General features: G+C 33.6%; 1 protein-coding gene across 1 annotated transcript in view; it reads right to left on the bottom strand.

Moving 5' to 3' along the window:
* LOC140444179 (A disintegrin and metalloproteinase with thrombospondin motifs 2-like) overlaps positions 1-24,699 on the bottom strand; it is a 95,346-nt gene that overhangs the window by 44,362 nt on the left and 26,285 nt on the right. Inside the window, exons 8-9 of the mRNA XM_072535893.1 lie at positions 14,591-14,723; positions 6,736-6,905 (exon numbers count right to left, since the gene is read on the bottom strand). Coding sequence (XP_072391994.1) covers positions 6,736-6,905; positions 14,591-14,723 — 303 coding nt within the window. The remainder of the gene's footprint in view (positions 1-6,735; positions 6,906-14,590; positions 14,724-24,699) is intronic.

Below are 24,699 nucleotides of genomic sequence, written 5' to 3'. Positions count from 1 at the left end.
ACTGTTAGACGTAGACAAATTCTGAGTATGGCAGAAGAACGAGCGTCAAATTTAGTCGATTTAGCCGATTAACCAAATTTGATAAAAATCCAAGGGTACCCCCTTGGAAATTTTTTTCCAAATATTGCAAAAAAATAACTTTGTTTAATGTTTCCGTATATGCACTTGGTCCAGCTTATTTCAAACATGTGTTTTTTTTCTGATCCCTTAACCCCAGTTTACCGGAAAAGCGGAAAAATCGAATTAAAAAATCTACAGGTTTTTCGATTTTCCGGCAAAACGGTGCATAATTTCTGGCCACGTGTTTAGATTTTTTTAATCAGCAAATCACCCTTAATCGAAATAATTCAAATTTTAAACAAAATATTCACTTTTTATTTTCTCGAAATTTTCAGCAAATACAGACATTCAAGTGGAAATTTTTCTCACGAACTGTTAGACGTAGAAGAATTCTTATTATTTCAGAAAAACGAGCGGCCAATTTTATGTAGGAAATGTCCATTCGCTTGACTCTCGGGCCAAAATTGACGTTAATATAGCCGATTAACGAAATTTGATAAAAATCCAACGGTCTACAGTTTTTTCGATTTTCCGGCAAAACGGTGCATAATTTCTAGCCACATGTTTATTTTTTTTAAACAGCAAGTCCCCCTTAATCGAAATAATTCAAACTTCAAACAAGATATTCACTTTTAATTTTCACTAAATTTTCAGCGAATACATACATCCAAGTGGAAATTTTTCTCACGAGCCGTTAAATGTAGGAAAATTCTGAGTATGGCAGAAAAACGAGCGGCCAATTTTATGTAGGAAAGGTCCATTCGCTTGACTCTCGGACCAAAATTGACGCCAATATAGCCGATTAACCAAATTTGATAAAAATCCAAGGGTGCCCCCTTGGAAATTTTTTTCCAAATTTTACAAAAAAAAAAATTTTGTTTAATGTTTTGGTATATGCACTTGGTCCAGCTTATTTCAAACATGTGTTTTTTTCTGATCCCTTAACCCCAGTTTGCCGGAAAAGAGGAAAAATCGAATTAAAAAATCTACAGTTTTTTCGATTTTCCAGCAAAACGGTGCATAATTTCTGGCCACGTGTTTAGATTTTTTTAATCAGCAAATTACCCTTAATCGAAATAATTCAAATTTTAAACAAAATATTCACTTTTAATTTTCACGAAATTTTCAGCAAATACAGACATCCAAATGGAAATTTTTCTCACGAACTGTTAGACGTAGAAAAATTCTGATAATGGCAGAAGAACGAGCGGCCAATTTCATGTAGGAAATGTCTATTCGCTTGACTCTCGGACCAAAATTGACGCCAATATAGCCGATTAACGAAATTTGATAAAAATCCAACGGTCTACAGTTTTTTCGATTTTCCTGCAAAACGGTGCATAATTTTTTGCCACGTGTTTAGATTTTTTTAATCAGCAAATCACCCTTAATCGAAATAATTCAAATCTTAAACAAAATATTCACTTTTAATTTTCACGAAATTTTCAGCGAATACGTACATCCAAGTGGAAATTTTTCTCACGAACAGTTAGATGTAGAAAAATTCTGAGTATGGCAGAAGAACTAGCGGCCAATTTTATGTAGGAAATTTTCATTCGCTTGACCCTCGGACCAAAATTGACGCCAATATAGCCGATTAACGAAATTTGATAAAAATCCAATTGTCTACAGTTTTTTCGATTTTCCGGCAAAACGGTGCATAATTTCTGGCGACGTGTTTGGATTTTTTTAATCAGCAAATCACCTTTAATCGAAATAATTCAAATTTTAAACAAAATATTCACTTTTAATTTTCACGAAATTTTCAGCAAATACAGACATTCAAGTGGAAATTTTTCTCACGAACTGTTAGACGTAGGAAAATTCTGAGTATGGCAGAAGAACGAGCGGCCAATTTTATGTAGGAAATGTCCATTCGCTTGAGTCTCGGACCAAAGTTGACGCCAATATAGCCGATTAACGAAATTTGATAAAAATCCAACGGTCTACAGTTTTTTCGATTTTCCGGCAAAACGGTGCATAATTTCTAACCACATGTTTATTTTTTTTTAAACAGCAAGTCACCCTTAATTGAAATAATTTAAACTTTAAACGAGATATTCACTTTTAATTTTCACCAAATTTGAAGCGAATACATACATCTAAGTGGAAATTTTTCTCACGACCGTTAGATGTAGGAAAATTCTGAGTATGGCAGAAGAACGAGCGGCCAATTTTATATAGGAAAGGTCCATTCACTTGACTGTCGGACCAAAATTGACGCCAATATAGCCGATTAACCAAATTTGATAAAAATCCAACGGTCTATACAGTTTTTTCGATTTTCCGGCAAAACGGTGCATAATTTCTAGCCACATGTTCATTTTTTTTAAACACCAAGTCACCCTTAATCGAAATAATTCAAACTTCAAACAAGATATTCACTTTTAATTTTCACGAAATTTTCAGCGAATACATACATCCAAGTGGAAATTTTTCCCACGAGCCGTTAGATGTAGGAAACTTTTGAGTATGGCAGAAGAACGAGCGGCCAATTTTATATAGGAAAGGTCCATTCGCTTGACTGTCGGACCAAAATTGACTACAATATAGCCGATTAACCAAATTTGATAAAAATCCAAGGGTACCCCCTTGGAAAAATTTTTCCAAATTTTACAAAAAAAAAATTTTGTTTAATGTTTTGGTATATGCACTTGGTCCAGCTCATTTCAAACATGTGTTTTTTTCTGATCCCTTAACCCCAGTTTGCCGGAAAAGAGGAAAAATCGAATTAAAAAATCTACAGTTTTTTCGATTTTCCGGCAAAACGGTGCATAATTTCTGGCCACGTGTTTAGATTTTTTTAATCAGCAAATCACCCTTAATCGAAATAATTCAAATTTTAAACAAAATATTCACTTTTAATTTTTACGAAATTTTCAGCAAATACAGACATTCAAGTGGAAATTTTTCTCACGAACTGTTAGACGTAGAAAAATTCTGAGTATGGCAGACGAACGAGCGGCCAATTTTATGTAGGAAATGTCCATTCGCTTGACTCTCGGACCAAAATTGACGCCAATATAGCCGATTAACCAAATTTGATAAAAATCCAAGGGTACCTCCTTGGAAAATTTTTCCAAATTTTACAAAATAAAATTTTGTTTAATGTTATGGTATATGCACTTGGTCCAGCTTATTTCAAACATGTGTTTTTTTCTGATCCCTTAAGCCCAGTTTGCCGGAAAAGAGGAAAAATCGAATTAGAAAATCTACATTTTTTTCGATTTTCCGGCAAAACGGTGCGTAATTTCTGGCCATGTGTTTAGATTATTTTAATCAGCAAATCACCCTTAATCGAAATAATTCAAATTTTAAACAAAATATTTACTTTTAATTTTCACGAAATTTTCAGCCAATACATACATCCAAGTGGAAATTTTTCTCACGAACTGTTGGACGTAGGAAAATTCGGATTATGGCAGTAGAACGAGCGGTCAATTTTATGTAGGAAATGTCCATTGGCTTAACTCTGGGACCAAAATTGACGCCGATATAGCCGATTAACGAAATTTGATAAAAATCCAATGGTCTACAGTTTTTTCGATTTTCCGGCAAAACCGTGCATAATTTCTAGCCACATGTTAATTTTTTTTTAACGGCAAGTCATCTTTAATCGAAATAATTCAAATTTCAAACAAAATATTTACTTTTAATTTTCACGAAATTTTCAACAAATACAGACATCCAAGTTTAAAATTTTTCTCACGAACCGTTAGATGTAGGAAAATTCTAAGTATGGTAGAAGAACGAGCGGCCAATTTTATGTAGGAAATGTCCATTCGCTTAACTCTCGGACCAAAATTGACGCCGATATAGCCGATTGACGAAATTTGATAAAAATCCAATGGTCTACAGTTTTTTCGATTTTCCTGCAAAACGGTGCATAATTTCTAGCCACATGTTCATTTTTTTTAAACACCAAGTCACCCTTAATCGAAATAATTCAAACTTCAAACAAGATATTCACTTTTAATTTTCACGAAATTTTCAGCGAATACATACATCCAAGTGGAAATTTTTCCCACGAGCCGTTAGATGTAGGAAACTTTTGAGTATGGCAGAAGAACGAGCGGCCAATTTTATATAGGAAAGGTCCATTCGCTTGACTGTCGGACCAAAATTGACTACAATATAGCCGATTAACCAAATTTGATAAAAATCCAAGGGTACCCCCTTGGAAAAATTTTTCCAAATTTTACAAAAAAAAAATTTTGTTTAATGTTTTGGTATATGCACTTGGTCCAGCTCATTTCAAACATGTGTTTTTTTCTGATCCCTTAACCCCAGTTTGCCGGAAAAGAGGAAAAATCGAATTAAAAAATCTACAGTTTTTTCGATTTTCCGGCAAAACGGTGCATAATTTCTGGCCACGTGTTTAGATTTTTTTAATCAGCAAATCACCCTTAATCGAAATAATTCAAATTTTAAACAAAATATTCACTTTTAATTTTTACGAAATTTTCAGCAAATACAGACATTCAAGTGGAAATTTTTCTCACGAACTGTTAGACGTAGAAAAATTCTGAGTATGGCAGACGAACGAGCGGCCAATTTTATGTAGGAAATGTCCATTCGCTTGACTCTCGGACCAAAATTGACGCCAATATAGCCGATTAACCAAATTTGATAAAAATCCAAGGGTACCTCCTTGGAAAATTTTTCCAAATTTTACAAAATAAAATTTTGTTTAATGTTATGGTATATGCACTTGGTCCAGCTTATTTCAAACATGTGTTTTTTTCTGATCCCTTAAGCCCAGTTTGCCGGAAAAGAGGAAAAATCGAATTAGAAAATCTACATTTTTTTCGATTTTCCGGCAAAACGGTGCGTAATTTCTGGCCATGTGTTTAGATTATTTTAATCAGCAAATCACCCTTAATCGAAATAATTCAAATTTTAAACAAAATATTTACTTTTAATTTTCACGAAATTTTCAGCCAATACATACATCCAAGTGGAAATTTTTCTCACGAACTGTTGGACGTAGGAAAATTCGGATTATGGCAGTAGAACGAGCGGTCAATTTTATGTAGGAAATGTCCATTGGCTTAACTCTGGGACCAAAATTGACGCCGATATAGCCGATTAACGAAATTTGATAAAAATCCAATGGTCTACAGTTTTTTCGATTTTCCGGCAAAACCGTGCATAATTTCTAGCCACATGTTAATTTTTTTTTAACGGCAAGTCATCTTTAATCGAAATAATTCAAATTTCAAACAAAATATTTACTTTTAATTTTCACGAAATTTTCAACAAATACAGACATCCAAGTTTAAAATTTTTCTCACGAACCGTTAGATGTAGGAAAATTCTAAGTATGGTAGAAGAACGAGCGGCCAATTTTATGTAGGAAATGTCCATTCGCTTAACTCTCGGACCAAAATTGACGCCGATATAGCCGATTGACGAAATTTGATAAAAATCCAATGGTCTACAGTTTTTTCGATTTTCCTGCAAAACGGTGCATAATTTCTAGCCACATGTTTATTTTTTTTTAAACAGCAAGTCACCCTCAATCGAAATATTTCAAACTTCAAACAAGATATTCACTTTTAATTTTCACGAAATTTTCAGTAAATACAGACATTCAAGTGGAAATTTGTCTTATGAACCGTTAGATGCAGAAAAATTCTGAGTATGGCAGAAGAACGAACGGCCAATTTTATGTAGGAAATGTATATTTGCTTGACTCTCGGACCAAAATTGACGCCAATATAGCCGATTAACCAAATTTGATGAAAATCTGAGGGTACCCCCTTGGAAAATTTTTTCCAAATTTTACAAAAAAAAAAATTTGTTTAATGTTTTGGTACACGCACTTCGTCCAGCTTATTCCAAACATGTGTTTTTTTTTATCCTATAACCCCAGTTTGCCGGAAAAGAGGAAAAATCGAATTAAAAGATTTACAGTTGTTTTAATAAGAATAAACTATGAAATATGCTTATCTGCAGATATTCAGTGATTTACCGTACAAATATTATTACGCAGCTGACTTGTAAAATGCGATTATCTCGAAAACGGTTGAATTTTAAGGTTATTAACAAGTATACCTTTTCGTTGTAAAAATATTTTATCTTTAATATATTTTAACACAAATAGAGCTAACTTAAAAAACAAAAACAGTTAAGCGCAAATTTATGCCACACATGTGACGTATGGCGCCCTCTATCAGTTACATTAAAGTATGTATAAAATTATAATTTATCCTACTCAAAAGCATCCAATTATAAATTTTTATCTAAAAATATTTACAAACGTAAAAGTTATAGCGAAAAATAAAATTTTTAATTTCCGCTTTAACACCCTGTATCTTTCTTAATATCAACATTTTAATAAAGCAAGTTGGCTTAAATCGTAATATTTTGAAGTGCAGAATCTACGGTTTTCGTTTGTACAATTACTTACGGACCACCCTGTATATATGTATATATATATATATATATATATATATATATATATATATATATATATATATATATATATATATATATATATATATATATATATATATATATATATATATATATATATATATATATATGTAGGTATAGGTATAACGGATACTTTCTCAATTTGTGCTAGATATTTACGATATCAATTACAGTCTCGGACCTCTCGTATATAAAAAAAGGTATCGAAAGAAAAAGAGTAATAATTGATTTTCTTACGGTGGATTGTCACATTTTCTCCCTCTGAATTGTACGCCTGTTCCACAACTCCTCGTACACGGTCCCCAGGGAGCCCACTCGCCCCATTGCCCATCTTGCGGGTTCAAAACAATCGGGACCCTCTCGACTCTCCTGTTGGCGAAATCCTCGCAGTAGCCGTTCATACACCACTGAAACAGGAGACACAAAAAGGTAACATAAGCATGTGGTATATATTAGAAGGATTTGGAAGGTTTGAATTTAATTTCGGACCTATGGGAAATAAGAGAAGCTTTGTGTAAAGGAATTAAAGGAACAGTGGCCCTTGACGATTACCAAAGCAGTTGTGGTTGAATTTTCAGCGGCAATTTGGATCAGTAAGAATTAATATATGTAAATTTTATGCTATAATAGTGAATTATTTTTTTATACATTTATCCTTTTTTATAATACTAGAGACCTGAATATTATATACAAAATGAAGTTTTTTGTGTATCTAGCATATTTTGCATAAATTTTACATTTTTACAAAAAATTGCGTGTATCTGCATACTTTTATAAAAAAATATACATATATATTGCCAATATTTTCTAAATGTATCGTTCTTTTCTCCAAATTGTTTATTCAAATTGCCCGGGTAACAAATCCTCTGTTTCTTTTAATTATTTTGGACTATGGACGTATCTACTATTGTAATGTCTATTATATTATTTAATACTGTAAAGTGCAAGCCATTTTCAACGCATATTTCGGTAAAAAAACGTGTCAATAAGCTTTCTGTTTTAGATTTCTTCTGATAGAAAATTTTTAATCGATCAGCACGCAAAGACACCTTCTCACCTTAAAAATTATGAAAAGGACAATGGTGCAGTGCCGTTGTGTTGTTTTCTTAGAGAATTCCAATTTCAAAAGTGAATAATCTTTTACTTTATTTTTGCAGAAATATTGTAGATATAACATTCCCGATGAAAGTACCTTAAAAATATATCTAAATTTAGTGTTATTTTCTGAAAATAATTCTGAGACTCATTCTGGTCATTTTTTGTGCGTTCTGTCATGGGAGTAGAACGGCTCGTCGGATCGGACGAGAGGTCAAAATATCTTATTTTATTAGCTACATTAAAACCATAAGTAAATTCGACAAATTGTTCTTGATAACTCGATTTACTTTATAGTTGAGGAAAGTACTGATTCAGGGGGATGCTATATGGCGCATTTATTGTAATGGGTTTTACACAAAGATGTAACAAATAAATGTTACCTTATTGTGTCAAAGCAATTAGAGAAAACCAACAACATGACCATAACACGTTTTGTTCAAGATGAGTTGTCCATTTTTATATCTACTGGAAAATAAAAACAATGTGATAAAGTTTTATTATTTATTTAATGTTATTGTTGAGGAAAAAGTATTATTCTGGTCTAGAACCCGTGTTCTCTAATTACTATTCACAGTAAGTTGGAATATGTTTCGTTCGAGTTCCCAATCCATCTGATATAGTTTTTAGTAGTAAAATCCGTAAACTAATTTTCGAAACCAAATTCAGATTTTTGCTTTAATTTGTGCCTTCTAAGAATTGCAAGACAAAACAGACGTTGATAAAAATGTTATTAGAGACATCGGGAATCTAAACGCAACATATCTTCTCAACTAAGCAAAAATCCTTTGGTTTCTAGTACTTCAAAACGGCTTTCACAGTCTCTTCAGTCTTCAAAGCAAAAATCTGAATTTGGTTTCGAAAATTAGTTTACGGATTTTATATCAGATGTCGCTATTTGCGTCCATTCGAAGCCATGTTAGAGTTGCTTCCTAAGACCGAATAGATTAATTTTCACGTTTAGAGCGACTGTGAAAGCCGTTCTGAAGAGGCCTATTAGGCCGAAATACGTATAAGCGGATACACAGACGTACTATACGTGAAATCAAATCTTAACTGTCTTTTCCTTTTTAGTAGTAATTTTCTACTCCTTTTTTAGTTTTTACTAACGTGCTATAACGTTTGACCGAACACTACGCCGTCCCTGTAGCAAAGTAAAACGCTCTCCCTTTTACTAGTTGAGCTATAGCGTTGTACTGTTCGATTTTCAATTTTGTATTGATTTTGTGCTGTAATGCCTTTGTTAGCCCTTGGGATTTTTCTAATGTTATAGACCGGATAAATTTTAACAACTTTCAAAGCTATCACAACAACGAATTTTTTCGCTTTGTTCTCTCTTTTCGGAACGTAATAGAATTTTCGCCTGTACCGATTCTACTGGAGTGTTTTATAAACACGTTTATCCATAATTTTGTACCTTGTGTTTCGGAAAGTTAGTGAATTACTTAACGCAATTAAGTAACTATTGGGACATAGACTAAGGACAGGTTATTTGGACCAAAATATGACTATTGGGCCAAATATGCCTTAATAAAATGTTGCTGTAAAAAAAGATACAGGGTGTTAAAGTTAATTTTTGTTTTTCGTTTTTTGCTAATAGTTTCCCTGTATATTTATAAATTGCTATCAAAATTGGCACAGAGGCATAATCTTAGACAAGAAATAGTATTTTATTTACAATTTTACGTTTTGTCATAGAGGGCGCCACGTGGATCATTCCTAATGATCAAATTGAGTCTAAACTTTTTCTGATGAAACTTTTTAGTAATTTTTATTAGAAAATATGACGTAAACATTATTTTTACGTAAAATTGGTACTCTTGTTTAAACATGATAATTTCAACCGTTTTCGATAAAAACGCAGTCGAACTGCTTAGAGTCTTAAAAAAGGATTTCAAATATTATTTCATTTATGAAAAGTATGCTTTGGACTGTCAGATAATTGTTGTTGGTAAATGTCATTTGTTCAGATTAAATTATTTTTGATATGACAGTGTAGTGTAATGTTGCATTTTTTTAAAGTAATCATTACTTTTTTTGATTGAAATGCCTCGTCACAATCATTTTACTAATGAAGAAATGAGAGATATGATTTGCGTATACGCACAAGAAAATTTTTGCGGTCGTTCGGCAGCCAGAAGGTATGGAATGTTATACGCAAACAGAAGGCAACCAAATCACAAAACTTTTGCTGATGTTTATTCAGAATACGTTGGCAAAACTGTAACCGTCGTGGAAGATCTGTTGGAAGTAAATTTTGAATAGGAGTGAAGTGATAAGGATGGAGGTTCTCGTTTTTTAGAATTCTAACAATAGACGACTGACTTACTCCTGTTGCTGCTGATAGATGTCGTGAACTTATTTCAGGATTTTCATATACTCGAACCAAAAGTTCATCTTCTTAATTAGGTGTGATTTGTTTCGGCCGACCACCCCGATTTTTAGTGTGAAATTACCCAGTTTCACCTAAACTACGATATAATCTTGCAAAAGTTTTGTGATTTGGTTGCCTTCTGTTTGCGTATAACATTCCATACCTTCTGGCTGCCGGGCGACCGCAAAAATTTTCTTGTGCGTATACGCAAATCATATCTCGCATTTGTGACGAGGCATTTCAATCAAAAAAAGGATTGATTACTTTTAAAAAATGCAACATTACACTACACTGTCACATCAAAAATAATTTAATCTGTACAAATAACATTTACCAACAACAATTATCTGACAGTCCAAAGCATACTTTTCATAAATGAAATAATATTTGAAATCCCTTTTTAAGACTCTAAGCAGTTCGACTGTGTTTTTATCGAAAACGGTTGAAATTATCATGTTTAAACAAGAGTACCAATTTTACGTAAAAATGATGTTTACGTCATATTTTCTAATAAAAATTACTAAAAAGTTTTATCAGAAAAAGTTTAGACTCAATTTGATCATTAGGAATGATCCACGTGGTGCCCTCTATGACAAAACGTAAAATTGTAAATAAAATACTATTTCTTGTCTAAGATTATGCCTCTGTGCCAATTTTGATAGCAATTTATAAATATACAGGGAAACTATTAGCAAAAAACAAAAAACAAAAATTAACTTTAACACCCTGTATCTTTTTTCTCAGCAACATTTTATTAAGGCATATTTGGCCCAATAGCCATATTTTGGTCCAAATAACCTGTCCTTAGTCTATGTCCCAATAGTTATGACTCATCCTGTATAAAAAGGCATTAATAGATATGTTACAGTACATTTTACTTTGGGAAGGGATCAAAACTTTGACTTAAATGGTCTGTTGTGCTGTATAGTTAATAGCAAATTCTCCCAATATTTGACACACTGTCGAAGGCGAGCAAAAATGTACTGTCCAGAGTTTGTTGGCTGTTTATTTAAAATTTCCAAATGGTACGGGTCGCATCTAAACATTCTGTATATCTATTTGGCCCCTAGGACTTTTCTATTGGTCCTTTGCGGCACGCGGTCTGTTTCAACCAATAAATGGCGAGATGCCAAACACGTATATGGAATGTTACTTTGGTGCGAAATTCATATAAGGAATGTTAAATCTTTGCAGAGCAAAAAAGACGACTTTTCGATAAAATCAGAAAAGGAGAGTGATTTTAAAATATTTTTTTTTTTTATTTAATTTAACGTGCTTGTGACAGCTTCGGCCATTAGCACGAGGCACCGTGGATACACTTATATATAAGGTACAATTACATATTATAATATACTATAGTTATATATTATTTAGTAAGTTTTCTTGCTTCAGGAACTGGATAGCTGTGATGACTTGGCTCTGGTTCGATAATATATCTGTGATGTCGCCTTTCATGCCCAGTTCTTGGCGTCGTTTATTGTAATGAGGGCAGTCCACAAGGATGTGTAGAACGCTTAGTGGAGATTGGCAATAGTGACCGATTGGCTTAGGTGTAGAATTCATTAGGTGATCATGTGTAAATCTGGTGTGACCGATACGCAATCTTCTCATTTCTAGTTATACTAGGGATAACGAACCGCTTAATCGTCTGATCTATTTGGTGTAAAAATATAGTGGATTGTTTCCAATGATTCTGCCAGTAATTTCGTACGAGTTTCTTTATACTAGTTTTTAGGTCACTGGCAATTTGTATATTATGTGGTGTACAATTGGATACAGCAGCTTCTTTGGCAAAGCGATCGGCGTTATCGTTACCCATAATACCGATGTGGGAGGGAATCCATATGATAGTGATATGGATGTTATGGATGATACGATTTTGGTAAGTGTCATGGATTTTTTCTACAAGAGGGTGATTAGTAAATAGATTATTGATGGACTGGATAAAGGCAAGGGAGTCTGTACAGATGGCAATATGTTGATTGGGTGCTATACAGAGTTTGAAGGCTTGGTAAATAGCACAAAGTTCACCAGTGTGAACGCTGCATGTGGCAGGTATTTGACATAAACTAACGAATGTTTCCGTAGAAATAAAAAAAAATGTAAAACCAAAACGGCTTCAAAAAGTTTTTTAAATATGACAGGAAGTTCCTCGGCAAGACGGTTTGAATACAAGGCCAATATAAGAGTGCAAACAAATTCAATCAGGCGAAGAAAGTGGGGAGTTACTAGAGGGTCAAATAGGTTACCATTTGGATAACCACCTAAAGTTCAACCTCCTAAAAAAAGGTTTGAAAAGCGTCACAATCTTTCGTCCAACATGGCAGCAAATCAAACAAGTGCAATTAAAAATAGCGAAGGACATTGAATTTCGTATAAATATTACATTTTAAAAATTAAAAATTTTTATTATTTATTTAAATATATTTTGTTTTATTACCATTTACACTGACTTACTTTTTTTTAATTATACATTACAAAATATTTTAAAATTGCTTTTCTTTTCTGATTTTAATGAGAAGTCATCTATTTGGGTCTACGAATATTTAACATTCCGTATATGAATTTCGCACCAAAGTAACATTCCATATACGCGTTTGGCACCTCGCCGCCTATTGGTTGAAACATGTCTGCGTGCCGCAAAAGACCAATAGACAAGTCCTAGGTGCCAAATACGTATACGGAATGTTTAGATGCGTATGGGTCATATCCAAAACTATAACAGATGGTTCATGTGAACAGTTTTTTTTTCTACCATTTCACAAACATCACCGTATTCATGTTATTGTGATAATCAGCCAATTTTGATTTTGGCGAAAACCCAAAATCCGCTCTATCAATAAAATCATGTTTTCACCTGCATGTAATATAGTATGTCTTTTGCATTATTGCATATTTTAATGATGCATATTCTTACTTAAGGGGACAGCAGGGCTTCCACATCAAAATTAGTCATTTTTCCATGTAAATCTTCATAAGAAAATCTAAGGTCCATTCTGGTCTTTTTTGAGGAAATACATTGCCAAAACGGCATTATAGCATATCTCCGTTGTTATTGATCCAATCGTGACGGGTGAGGTATTGTCACAAATGGGAGAGGGTAGCGAATACGTTGAGTATTACTATACATGGATCTCCCTCCAATTATTCGCCTGCTCTTTACAAAGAACATACAGTAAAACCTCCCTTAACCGAAACCTTTTTAACCGAAACCTCGTTTAACCGAAACGGCTGAGTTTCAATAATTTCGTCAATAAAAAGTAAATTTTTATCGCAAAACGTAAACAGTTCTATTAATTTCACTCACCGATTGGTGCCTATGTGTGTTGGGAAATCAAAAAAACCAAGAGCTCTAAAAGATATTTCCGAAAAAGCACTTCCAGCTTTTTATAGAGGCCAAAAAAGCTCATGGATGTCGACCACTTTATTTTCAGAATGGTTCAAACATGAATTCGTCCCAAGTGTAAATTCCTTTTTCAAAATCAAAAAACCTTCCCATCAAAGCATTGTTGCTTGTTGAAAATGCGCCAACTCACCCTTAAAATCTACAAAATAATCAGATTTTTGTCACCGAATGTCACGAGCTTAATTCAGCCGTTAGACCAGGGAGTAATAGAGACATTCAACTGACATTATAGAGGAACATTCTTAAGACATCTGTTATTACAGAAGACAAATGAATCCAAAAGTGTTGATTCTCAATATTTAACAATGAAACATGTTGTTTATTGGTGTGCTGAGTCGTGGGCCAAGATCAAATCCTCAAATGCTAGAACAACCTTTTTGATAGAATTTTGATTGACGATCCTGAAGAAGGAAATGGTAAAGAAACGACAAAAAAATTAAAACTTTAATAAAAAATTTTGCCGGGATGTGAAGAAATTAACCAAGAAGAGATACGTGAGTGGTTAGCAGCCGATGACTCAGAAAGTGAATTCATCAACCAGGACATGATTGATATGGTTCTTCATTCAGACAACCTGAGCGTATCAGACGACCAAGATGACGACCCAACAGACAACAGGTAGCATGAGGAAGCCGACTCGCGCTGCCTTCAATGATTTTCAATGCCGTAGAGGTAAGAACTTTAATTAGTTAGGGACACGATTAGGTTCTTAATTTTTGTTGTCTTTGCATAAAGTTTTGTCCTTTTCAGATTGCTTTACGTTTCGTCGAACAATCGAATGAGGCAAACTCATGACGTTCTGCAAATGAACTATGGAGAGATATAGCTGCAAAACATCGTTGAAAAACAAGAACGCAAAAGAAAATAGAAGATTTCTTTAAAAAAGTATGTTAAACTTGTTAATTTTCCTTAATTTTATTACTTTATTCTGTATTTACTTATTAGAAAACATTACGAAATCACCTCATAGTATTTTTTAATACTAATACGTTGACTAAGAATACTATAAAAAACAATTTTATTTTTAACCGAAATTCTTGTTATCCGAAACGGCCTCCCCCCAAATATTTCGGTTAACGGAGGTTTTACTGTATACCATTCTATAGTAGAACTAATTTCCTTTTATTAAATATATTCATCACTCCATTATAAGTAGTTGTAGCTTTATTAAAATATTTTAAATTTTATAAAAATCAGTTTTATTTCAGTTAACCTACCTTACCAAACCCACATTCAGTTCCCTCAAGGGGCGGCCCTTTTTTCGTCTTACATACCAAGGGGGTTTTTTCGTGTCCACACCATAAATGTGTACATGGTTCTATAATTTCGAAGGCAGTACACATTTTATACCTAGAAATAAAAAAAGACAATTACAGAAGCAAAGAATATAGCGTTAGTAATTGACACATGTTCAAGATATTGTTTAAGGTACTTATTGAAGCCTCTTAAGGAGATTATATCTATCTAGAACTGAAATCAGTGGGACTGCCGGTAGAAGTTATACTTCTATACACGCGTTCGCCGTTACAAATTTTTATGGGAGTCAATCTGCACAATCATTACATATGTAATGCTATAGGTAAGAGAGAGCAGAAAGAGAAACAGAATTAGGTATATGGGTATATGGTGCATCGTTTGCTGTATATAAACAACATTTGACTTGTAATATAAGGATTTCATTAAAATAAATTAATATTTTGATGAAAATGTATATTTTTATTTTCATATATGTATGAAAGGAGTTGAACGCAAAAAAAATTTTTTACACATACTCTGCAGTAAAATTCATTGTTTATTTTGTTTTTAATATAAAAATACAATACAATACACTGCAATATATGTCAATATCATAATACAATACAAATTAAAATGCAATAGTCATAAGTATTTAAAAATGACAATATACATAACTTACTTACGCATATGTTTAATATACGCATATAACTTCAAAAACTGAGCAATGAATCGCTGTTTTAAAATTTTTATTCTAAACTCCATTAAAAATTTGTAAAATCGTTATTTTTATAATGATAAACAAAAGTATCATTTTTAATCCTACCCTATTATCGAATTTCGAATTTTTCGTTTCCAACAATAATTTTTTCAAAACAAATTTTTTTAGAGCGGGTTAGAGTATTTTTTATATACACCTGTTTGTAAAAATTTTACAACTGTCAATTTATCTGACATTGATAAATACAATATTTAATTGTTGTTTGTTGTGTATATAAGTACACATTTGAACTTTCTTGAGCTATTTACAAGTTTTAATTTATAATTTAACATGCGTAACGAGGCTTGTTACTCCCGTGCAAATTTCCAAAGTCGAACGAGCATCTAGAAGTATAACTTCAAAAACCAAAAACTCGGATTATGTTGTAAATTTTCATTTTATTTTAAAATTTAGCTTTTTTGCGTATATTACATATATTTAATAAAATTAACGTGGGGTTTTTAAATATCTCAAAAATAAAAAAAGTAAATTCATATTGGGATTCGAACTCACATACACCAGCGTATGAACCAAACACGTAAAATATTTGCCAATTAGACATGACATATACGTATTTCAAAATTGACAGTTCTCGGTCATACAGTGATTTATTGAGATTATTATTTTGAAATACAAAAGTCTAAAATAATTATGAACATTTAATAAATAATACAAAACATATCACATAAATAATAATATTAATAAATATTACATTATAAATATAATATTATATATATATATATATATATATATATATATATATATATATATATATATATATATATATATATATATATATATTATATAATATTAAATATATACAAAAGGAACATTTTTATTCTCGAGAGAGGAAGAGAGAGAAAATATATCTTCTGTCTCTCTCTTACTCATTATCTTACATATGTAATGATTGCACCGATTTACTCCCGTACAAATTTCCAACGCGGAGCGCGCGTATAGAAGTACAACTTCAATGAGAAAACAAAATATATCATAGAAACGACATTGTCAGACAAAAAATTAAAAATACAATGTTAAGTAGGTAAAAAATAAGATTAGGGACCCATTTTCACTTAACGTTCAAGAATTAGGACACATTTGAAGTTTCATAGCGAAATAATTATTCAATTATTTAATATTTGTAAACATACACAGTTTTATCCCAATTAAATATAAAAAATATTTGATAATATTTAGTATAAATTAATTTTTCTAATTATATAAAAATACCTCTTATCCAATGATGTATTATTATTACAGAAATAGTAGTGAACTCTGCTTATTCTATGACCCAAGTTGCATCTATCTATAAAATCAGTCAAGGGACAGTACACCGAGTGTGAGTTGACCAGTTGTAATCGTTATAATTTATCACCTCGAAGCGGCGCCATTATTTTAAATAGCTAGAGATCCTTCATGTTGTTTTGTTTGTCCATTTGTTCCAGGAGATTCATGTAAGCACCCCTTTGTTTCATTTTTGTAGTTGCCCCAATCCAACCCCCTTGCCATTTAACTTATCCACGACCCAGCTACTCCAAATAGATCCTGAGTGCCGTTCTATCTCCACCCACAGTAACTTCTGTCCAATTTTCAACCTCTAATAATAATGCCCTATGTAGTAAGCAAAATAACTCGTTACAGTGACAACATAAATTTAAATTTAACGAGAGATCAAGTGGTTAGAATAATTTCCCTCATTGAAGACGGAAGGAGTCAGAGATATGTGGCAAATTTAGTGGCTGTAAATCAGTCGACAGTATCAGGAGTGGTAGTAAGGTACCGAGAGACTGGTCTTTATGAAAGACGAGCTGTAGCAGGTCGGCCAAGAGCAACTCCGCATGTGGACAATAGATTTTTAGTCCTTCAGGCTTTGCGTCGAAGACATGTGACTTCAAGTCAACTTAAACATGACTTAGCCGAGACTCGAAATATACGTGTGTCTTCAGATACTGTTAGGCACATCTTAAGACAGTCTGGAATTAGGGCCAGAGTAGCTGCCATTGCCCCGAGACTTATAAGGGAACACCGTATAGCACGTCTAACATTTGCAAGAGAGCACGTAAACTGGAATATCGACGACTGGGGTAACATACTCTTTACGGATGAGTCAAAATTTTGTTTATACACTTCGGATCGAAGAATACCAGTTTATAGATGAGATAGCGAGCGTTATTTTCAATGCAACCTAAGACCAGCGACAAACTTTGGAGAAGGATCTATTATGCTCTGGGGCGAAATATCCCCTAGGGGTCAAACCGAATTGGTACAGCTAGATGGAGGGAGGATCCTTAACAGCTGATAGGTACATTAGAGAAATTTTGTAGATGCATGTTGTTCCTTACACCCCATTTATTGGGGTGTTTGTTTGTGAACATGTTTGGGACCATCTTTACAGATGGGTGAGATCTTGTAATGTGACGCCAGCTAACCTTCAGAACCTGCAACGGTTGTTAACCGTAGAATGGGATAATATCGATCAAGATTGTCTAAGAAGATTAATTGGAAGTAGATGTTATAAGAGCTAGAGGAGGCAATACATCTTACTACATTATCATTACTTTTGATTTTGTTTTTTTTTAATCAATGCTGTTTGTGAGCTTACTTCTAATTTATGAAATAAATTAAATGAAACCTTTGTTTTCGTACATTCTGCATTTTTCTTTTAATTCTTGTGACGTACTTAAAAAACAAAAAAAAAACAATAGTAAACAATCCATGTTTTAAATTATTTTTAATACAAAATTTGCTGTTTCATAGGTGATGCGATACTTTTTTGGCGGAGTGTATCATTCAATTCAATTAAAATCTGTTTGAATGCAAGAGACTGCTGAAATGAAAAAAAAAACGTTGATGAAATCTGCGAGATAAATTTATTAGTTGAGATTTTAGTGCATTTCCTGGAAACTTCGTAAAATACAATCTTCGCAAATCAATAGAATTAATTTTATCCTGGAAACTCCCTTCGCTTTTCCAGTTTGGTAGTTAAAATGATACTAGACACGAGATAAACCTAATTCGGTGTAATAAACTTTACGTTTTATGAGTTTGAGTAGGATAAAAACGATTTCAGATATATACGAATAATCATTTGATCTTTAATTATTTTTTAAAGGGAGCTGAAGAAATTGTTCGCTTTTTTGATATGAAAGTTTTATTTTCTTTTAATCAGTGAGCGTAAGGAACACGAGGAAAAATTTAATAAATTGAAAATTTGACCGAAGAACATAATCGTTTTTACTAATATAGTGATAACTAGAGACTGGATTATACGCAAAGTGCATACGCATATATATGTTGTATATTTTTGGTTTTTTGAAGATGCATTTGAAGAATTAATAGCATATAATTGCATATTTTAATATGTAGGAATAGCATCTATAGAAATAACAACATCCATTAAAATAAAACGTAAAAGTATACAGTACGTTTTAAATTAGATGAACACACTATAAATGGCATGGAGATGGAAAGATGCTAACTGGCCTAACTACAGAAGACAGCTAAACCAAATGGAAATGAAGAGAGAATTCCAATCAATAGAAGAAGTAGAGGAAAAGATCGAAGAAATCACAAGAAGAATCCAACGAGCAATGGAAGCCAACATCCCAAAATCAATGACGAACAACAGAGGACTGATCATCCCAACAGAACTACAGGACATCATCAAGGATAGAAACAGGGCCAGACGAGCATTCCAAAGAACCAGAAGACAGGAATTTAAGGACTACGGAGACATCCTATCCGAAGAAATAAGAGTAAGACTGAGAAGTCTTACTGAAAACCAGTGGCACAACAACATCAGAAGAGCTGAAGAAAACCATGGAAACGTTTGGAAAATGCTGAAGGCAGGAAAAAGAGGAAAACAAAAGATGCCACAAATCATGGACAACGAGGGAACACACTACGACACCCAAGGAAAAGTAGATGCAATATCAAGGAAGATGGCAGCCACACACAGACAAAACCAGGATATGTCGGATGCAAGAACAAAGAGGAAAGTCGAACAAGAATACAACAGGATCAGAAGAAGGAACGAGTTCCAAATAGACGAGGAAGACCATACCAGCCCAAGTGAAGTTGCAAAAATCATCAGGAAACTGAAAGGAAGCAGAGCACCAGGACAAGAAGGAATCCACAACATCACCCTCAAGGAACTTCCGAAGAAGATCATAGTACAGCTGTACTATATCTTCAAATACTGCCTGGAAAAAGGACATTTTCCAAACAACTGGAAACACGCCAAGATTATACCTCTTCTGAAACCAAGGAAAGATGGAAGAAGACCGGAAAGCTACAGGCCCATATCTCTCCTGGAAACGATGGGAAAAATCTTAGAAAAAATCATCTACAAGAGACTGGTGAAGCATACAGAAAGAAGAGGAGTCATTCAAGAAGACCAGTTTGGTTTCAGAAAAGGAAGAAACTGCGAACTCCAATTAGCAAGGATCATCAGCGACACGAAGATAAAATTCAACAGGAAACAGAAGACAGGATTAGCCATACTGGACATAGAGAAAGCATACGACACGGTTTGGAAGAAGGCACTAATCTACAAGATGGACAAGGCTAGACTTCCACACTACCTCATCAACATCTGCGACATTTATCTATTTAATAGAACATTCCAAGTTTCAGCTGACCAAAAGATGTCGACGATTCAAGAAATCCAGGAAGGAATACCTCAGGGCAGCATCCTATCACCCATTTTATATAACATCTTTGTTTCAGACCTCCCTACAGATCCAAGGACTTCTACAGCCCTGTATGCAGACGACACAGCAGTGTATGCATCCGGAAAAGACGAAGGAAGAATCATAGATGACATGGAGAACCACCTGGAAAAAATCACGGACTACACCGAAAAATGGAAAATCAAGATTAACGCCGAAAAAACGCAGTTCATCATTTTCGGCCAGGATAGACGACCACTACGGAACCAGATCACAGTAGGAGACAACAGAATTCAGGAAACAGAGACGGTCAAATACCTAGGAGTCCACCTCGATAGAAAACTCAACTTCCGGGTGCATACACAAAAAACTAAGGTAAAAGCTAATGCAGCTAAAAAACTAATACTTCCTTTCATTTTTAGGTCCAGTCCACTCTCGAAGGCGAAGAAAATTCAACTCTACCAAGCATATGTTAGGTCGGTGATTCTGTATGCTATACCAGTGTGGAGCTCCATTGCGGAGTCACACTGGAAAAAGTTGGAAGCAACTGAGAACTCATGCTACCGAATCATCGACGGAGCAGTATGGGAGGATAGAGTTACAAACGCGACGATCAAGAACAGGTTAGGATACACGCCACTAAGGGAAGTGGCCGAGAACAGAACCAGGTGGTTCTTCAACCAGGCCACACGAAGACTACGAAAGATCAGGGATATCCTCGAGAAGAACAGGATCCAGAGGATACACAGATCCACCCATAGACTGATCGACCACCTGATCAGGGTCTAACCAGGCGTGCAGGGAAGTAGGTACGTTTGCCGATTTAAGTACCTACAGAAGCAGACGAGGACACCACCCAGGAAAACCCAGGAACCGAAAGGAGAAATCTTCAAGCGCTGGCGGTGCACGAGCGGGACGTCGAAGAAGAAAGAAGGCAAAAATATCTTAAGTTTTTGACATGTAAATATCTTAGAATGGCAATAAACGTTTTTATTTTTATTTTTATTTTTATTTATTATATAAATGGCAACACTGCGCGACGACGACTTTCCACGAACCTCCGTTGCCCCGTCGCCAATAATTTGTCATTATACAGTGGTTTTTTAAAGCAATAAGAGCGAAGATTTTTAATTTATTATCACGATTTAATTAATTCCCATTTTAGAGAAATCCTTAGTCACTATAACAAATCATACCCAGATACTCACTGATAGTTCCAAACTAATTGAAAGTGTGGGAGCATCTATAGTAACTACACTATCTACACAGCCGAATATTATGCTCTCTATCGCGCCATAGAACTAACCAATCTGACAATAAGCTGCAATTATATTATCTTAACAGACTCACCTAGTGCCATACAATGACCCGACAACTGTTTCCAAAAAACCCGCTTTAAAAAAAATAAAACTGTCCTTTATCAGACTCATATCAATAATAATGAGGTAAATTTTATCTGGATTCCATCCCATATACTGCTAACCACACTATAGCGAGTGATGTTTCCGAAATTGTAATCATATCGGAATAATGAGAATACAGATAATAAAGATATTAAATAGGTATGCCTTAACATTAAACTTATTATTGTAGTAGTCAAACTTTAATTAAAGAAAAAGTTTTTAAAGATATCCTTGATCGTAGCTCGTTTATTTTTCCAACAACCCTTTATAAATGACAAATTTCATATATATTTATAGAAGACAAGTTGTTGCACGTCTTCGCTCAAACGAGAAAGAATTCGTGGAGGAATTCTTTTTAATTTTCCATTACATTTCACTCGAGAGAGTCCGGCACGGAAGGTTTTGCGTAAACCAACTATCGAACGAGAAACCTACAGGACCGTGTCATTCACGCTCTTCCAAATAAATTTAAAAGTTGACAATTTTTCCTGAAGTTTTGTCTCTGATAAATATGTCTCTTCTATTGTACGTATTTTATCAATAGGCGATTCATTTGGTAATTTTTATTTCAGCATAGATGAGTAAATAGTTAATTTGATTCGTTATTTCGATAGTTTTATATTGTATTCATTATTTTTATTGTTAGGAAAAAGTGCAGAGAAGCTAAAAGAAACTGGATGCCAACATAATGTCAGGAAATCGAACATCCTCAAGAAAGAAACAGAAAAAGATAAAAAACAGAAAAAGATAAAAAACAATACGTCGCCTTAATTGGAAAACCACGTATTTTTATTTATATGGATGGAAAACCTCGTCTTTCGTCTAGGACAGCTACCAGAATAAATCTTTTTGCCTCGTGCTGCCTTCTATTGAGAAAAAAAAGGAACCACGTATATCAGTGAGCTCTCTATGTTTAGTAAGAAAACCACGCATATACGTTGTACTTGTACTCCTTGTTTCAAGTGAAGTTTTGATTCCTGCTCTTATCTTCCACTATTTTTTTGAAGAAAAACAATAAAAGACAGGTAAGTTCGATATTTTATATACCTTTTAATTATATTTAATGACAAAACACCTTCGTTTGTAAGGGGTTATGTTTACGAAAACCTCTAAAAAGGTTATGTTTGCTCATACTCATTGTCTCATACAGTACACCAGAAGTTCTGTCTCAAGGTGAGTTCATAGTATATTATAGTAATGCTTTCATGACTTTAATGTTGATCAGGATACAACAGTAACAATCTTCCTTTATTTTTAGACTATCGTTCACATGATTATCCAAATACTTCGCACAGAATGAAAGAGTACGAACTTGTTCCTGGTAGCGAAGAAAACAGATTCATTTTAAAACCGGTTTCAAAACCTACAGAAGATATTTTTGATTACAGTTCGGAAAAATTAACAATCCTGAATTTATCTAATTCATTGCCAGAATTGGATACAATTATACCGTCTCTAGGAGTAATAGTTAAAGACATAAATTTACGAGGAGAAACTCTTTTAGAAGAAATAGCTACCAAAGGAAACTCAACTCAACTGAAAGTAATAAAATGATATATTATTTTGAAAATTACGGCAAACTTTTACATCTAATTTGTTCCACTTTATTTTCAGAATAGAATATGAGAAGGAGCAAAGCCAACTTCAAACCATCATGGAATAACAAACACTTGATATAGAATATGACAACGATGATGATGAGAATAAAGTAAATCCGGAAGGTATTACGGTCCTGAAGATATACCCTAAAATAGCGAACCAGAGCCGTCTAGAATGACGCCATTTCCAATTCTACGAATTCCTTTCAGAAGGCTGCAAGTTATCGAATAATATATTGAATAAAAATTCAGCGTGTTCCTCTTAACTCGTAAAAAGAAGTGCCACTTAAAAAGTTCCATTGGAAAAGGGTAAGATTGCGCGAGACTGGAAAGATTTTACGATTTTTTAATATTGAATTAAATAAGATTTTTTGACGACTTTTCTCTGCCTTTGATTTAAAAGGAATGTCGATTTGAGAAGTTGTGGTAAAGCCATTGAGAAAGAAATCGAATTATAATGTGTTTTTTAGTTTTGTGAATGGAGTTTAATTTGAAATTATTTTCTTCGTCGATTTTCAATAAAATTACCACTTTATGTAATAATTTTTGAATGAAAAACATACCAACCGTCCCTTTTTAATAATTAAATTGTGGTTCTTATTGTGGTTCCCCTTGTTTTATCGTATTAATGGTCCGTGTCATTCGTCCATCAGATATCTGAAAGGAAGAAAGTATTTTTTACATACTTTTGGTTTGGAAATATTTTTAAGACAGGTCGTGACTGATCCCTAGGACGTTTTACTTCAGGTTTCTTTTGCTTGATCAAACCAAAAATAAAAGCATTATGTGCTGTAAATAATTTCAACTTCCAGAATGATTCAAATTTTTTTTTCTATCTTCACATGTCTTTTCAAAACATTTTTTATTGCAAAAACAGTTGTTGTTTGGAAAAGTTTTACCTGGCACTTCTTTTTCTTTTGTTGTCTTATACTCACAACCTGAGTTGCGGAGCAACTTTCTTTTTTCTTTTTTATTTACATACCTCTGTCGTTTTCATGCTCTCTTCGGTTGTTGAAGTTCTACTTCTCTATTTATTTTCCTTTCATGGTCTTGGGGAGAGACTTCCTCGCTTGATTCACAGTTTGAAACAAACCAACTTGTTCCCACTTATCTCCTGAGTAAGCGAAAATACTAGGCTCATCACTCACAATACTTAAACTGTCGTCATCCATTGTATTGAAAAATCACAACCGCAAAATACCAAATAACTGCCTTAGCAATAGTGGTGTAAGTCTGACTTGCACCACTATTCCCCCTACTACTACAGAGATCTTGTTTGACTGTCAAGTTTGTGCTGCTATCTGTGAGCAAATAGAAGATAATTGACCTACACCAATGTTGCTTCTAATAGATTTGAATATAGAGATTTTGAATATGCACTTATTTCTATTGTATAAAACAAGTGATTTACACCACTTTTCCTTTCTTCGCCTCATATCCGTGATTTTGTTCTTAATTTAATTATTGATGATCATAGAATAGCCTTGTTGTAACGACTAACCGTTACCTTCGTGTTCTAATAATTAGGCTAAGAATTTATTTATTAGCTAATGACGAATTATATACTTATTCTAACCTCTAAATTGACATTTAGCTATGGCATATGGATAAGATCACGCCAACGGAGTAATATGAAATGTTTTTTAGAGTTTTATTTTTAGA

This window comes from Diabrotica undecimpunctata, chromosome 6 (assembly GCF_040954645.1).
Source record: "Diabrotica undecimpunctata isolate CICGRU chromosome 6, icDiaUnde3, whole genome shotgun sequence".
In the NCBI taxonomy this organism is placed as follows: Eukaryota; Metazoa; Arthropoda; class Insecta; order Coleoptera; family Chrysomelidae; genus Diabrotica; species Diabrotica undecimpunctata.
This window is presented reverse-complemented; position numbering and strand designations above follow the sequence as displayed.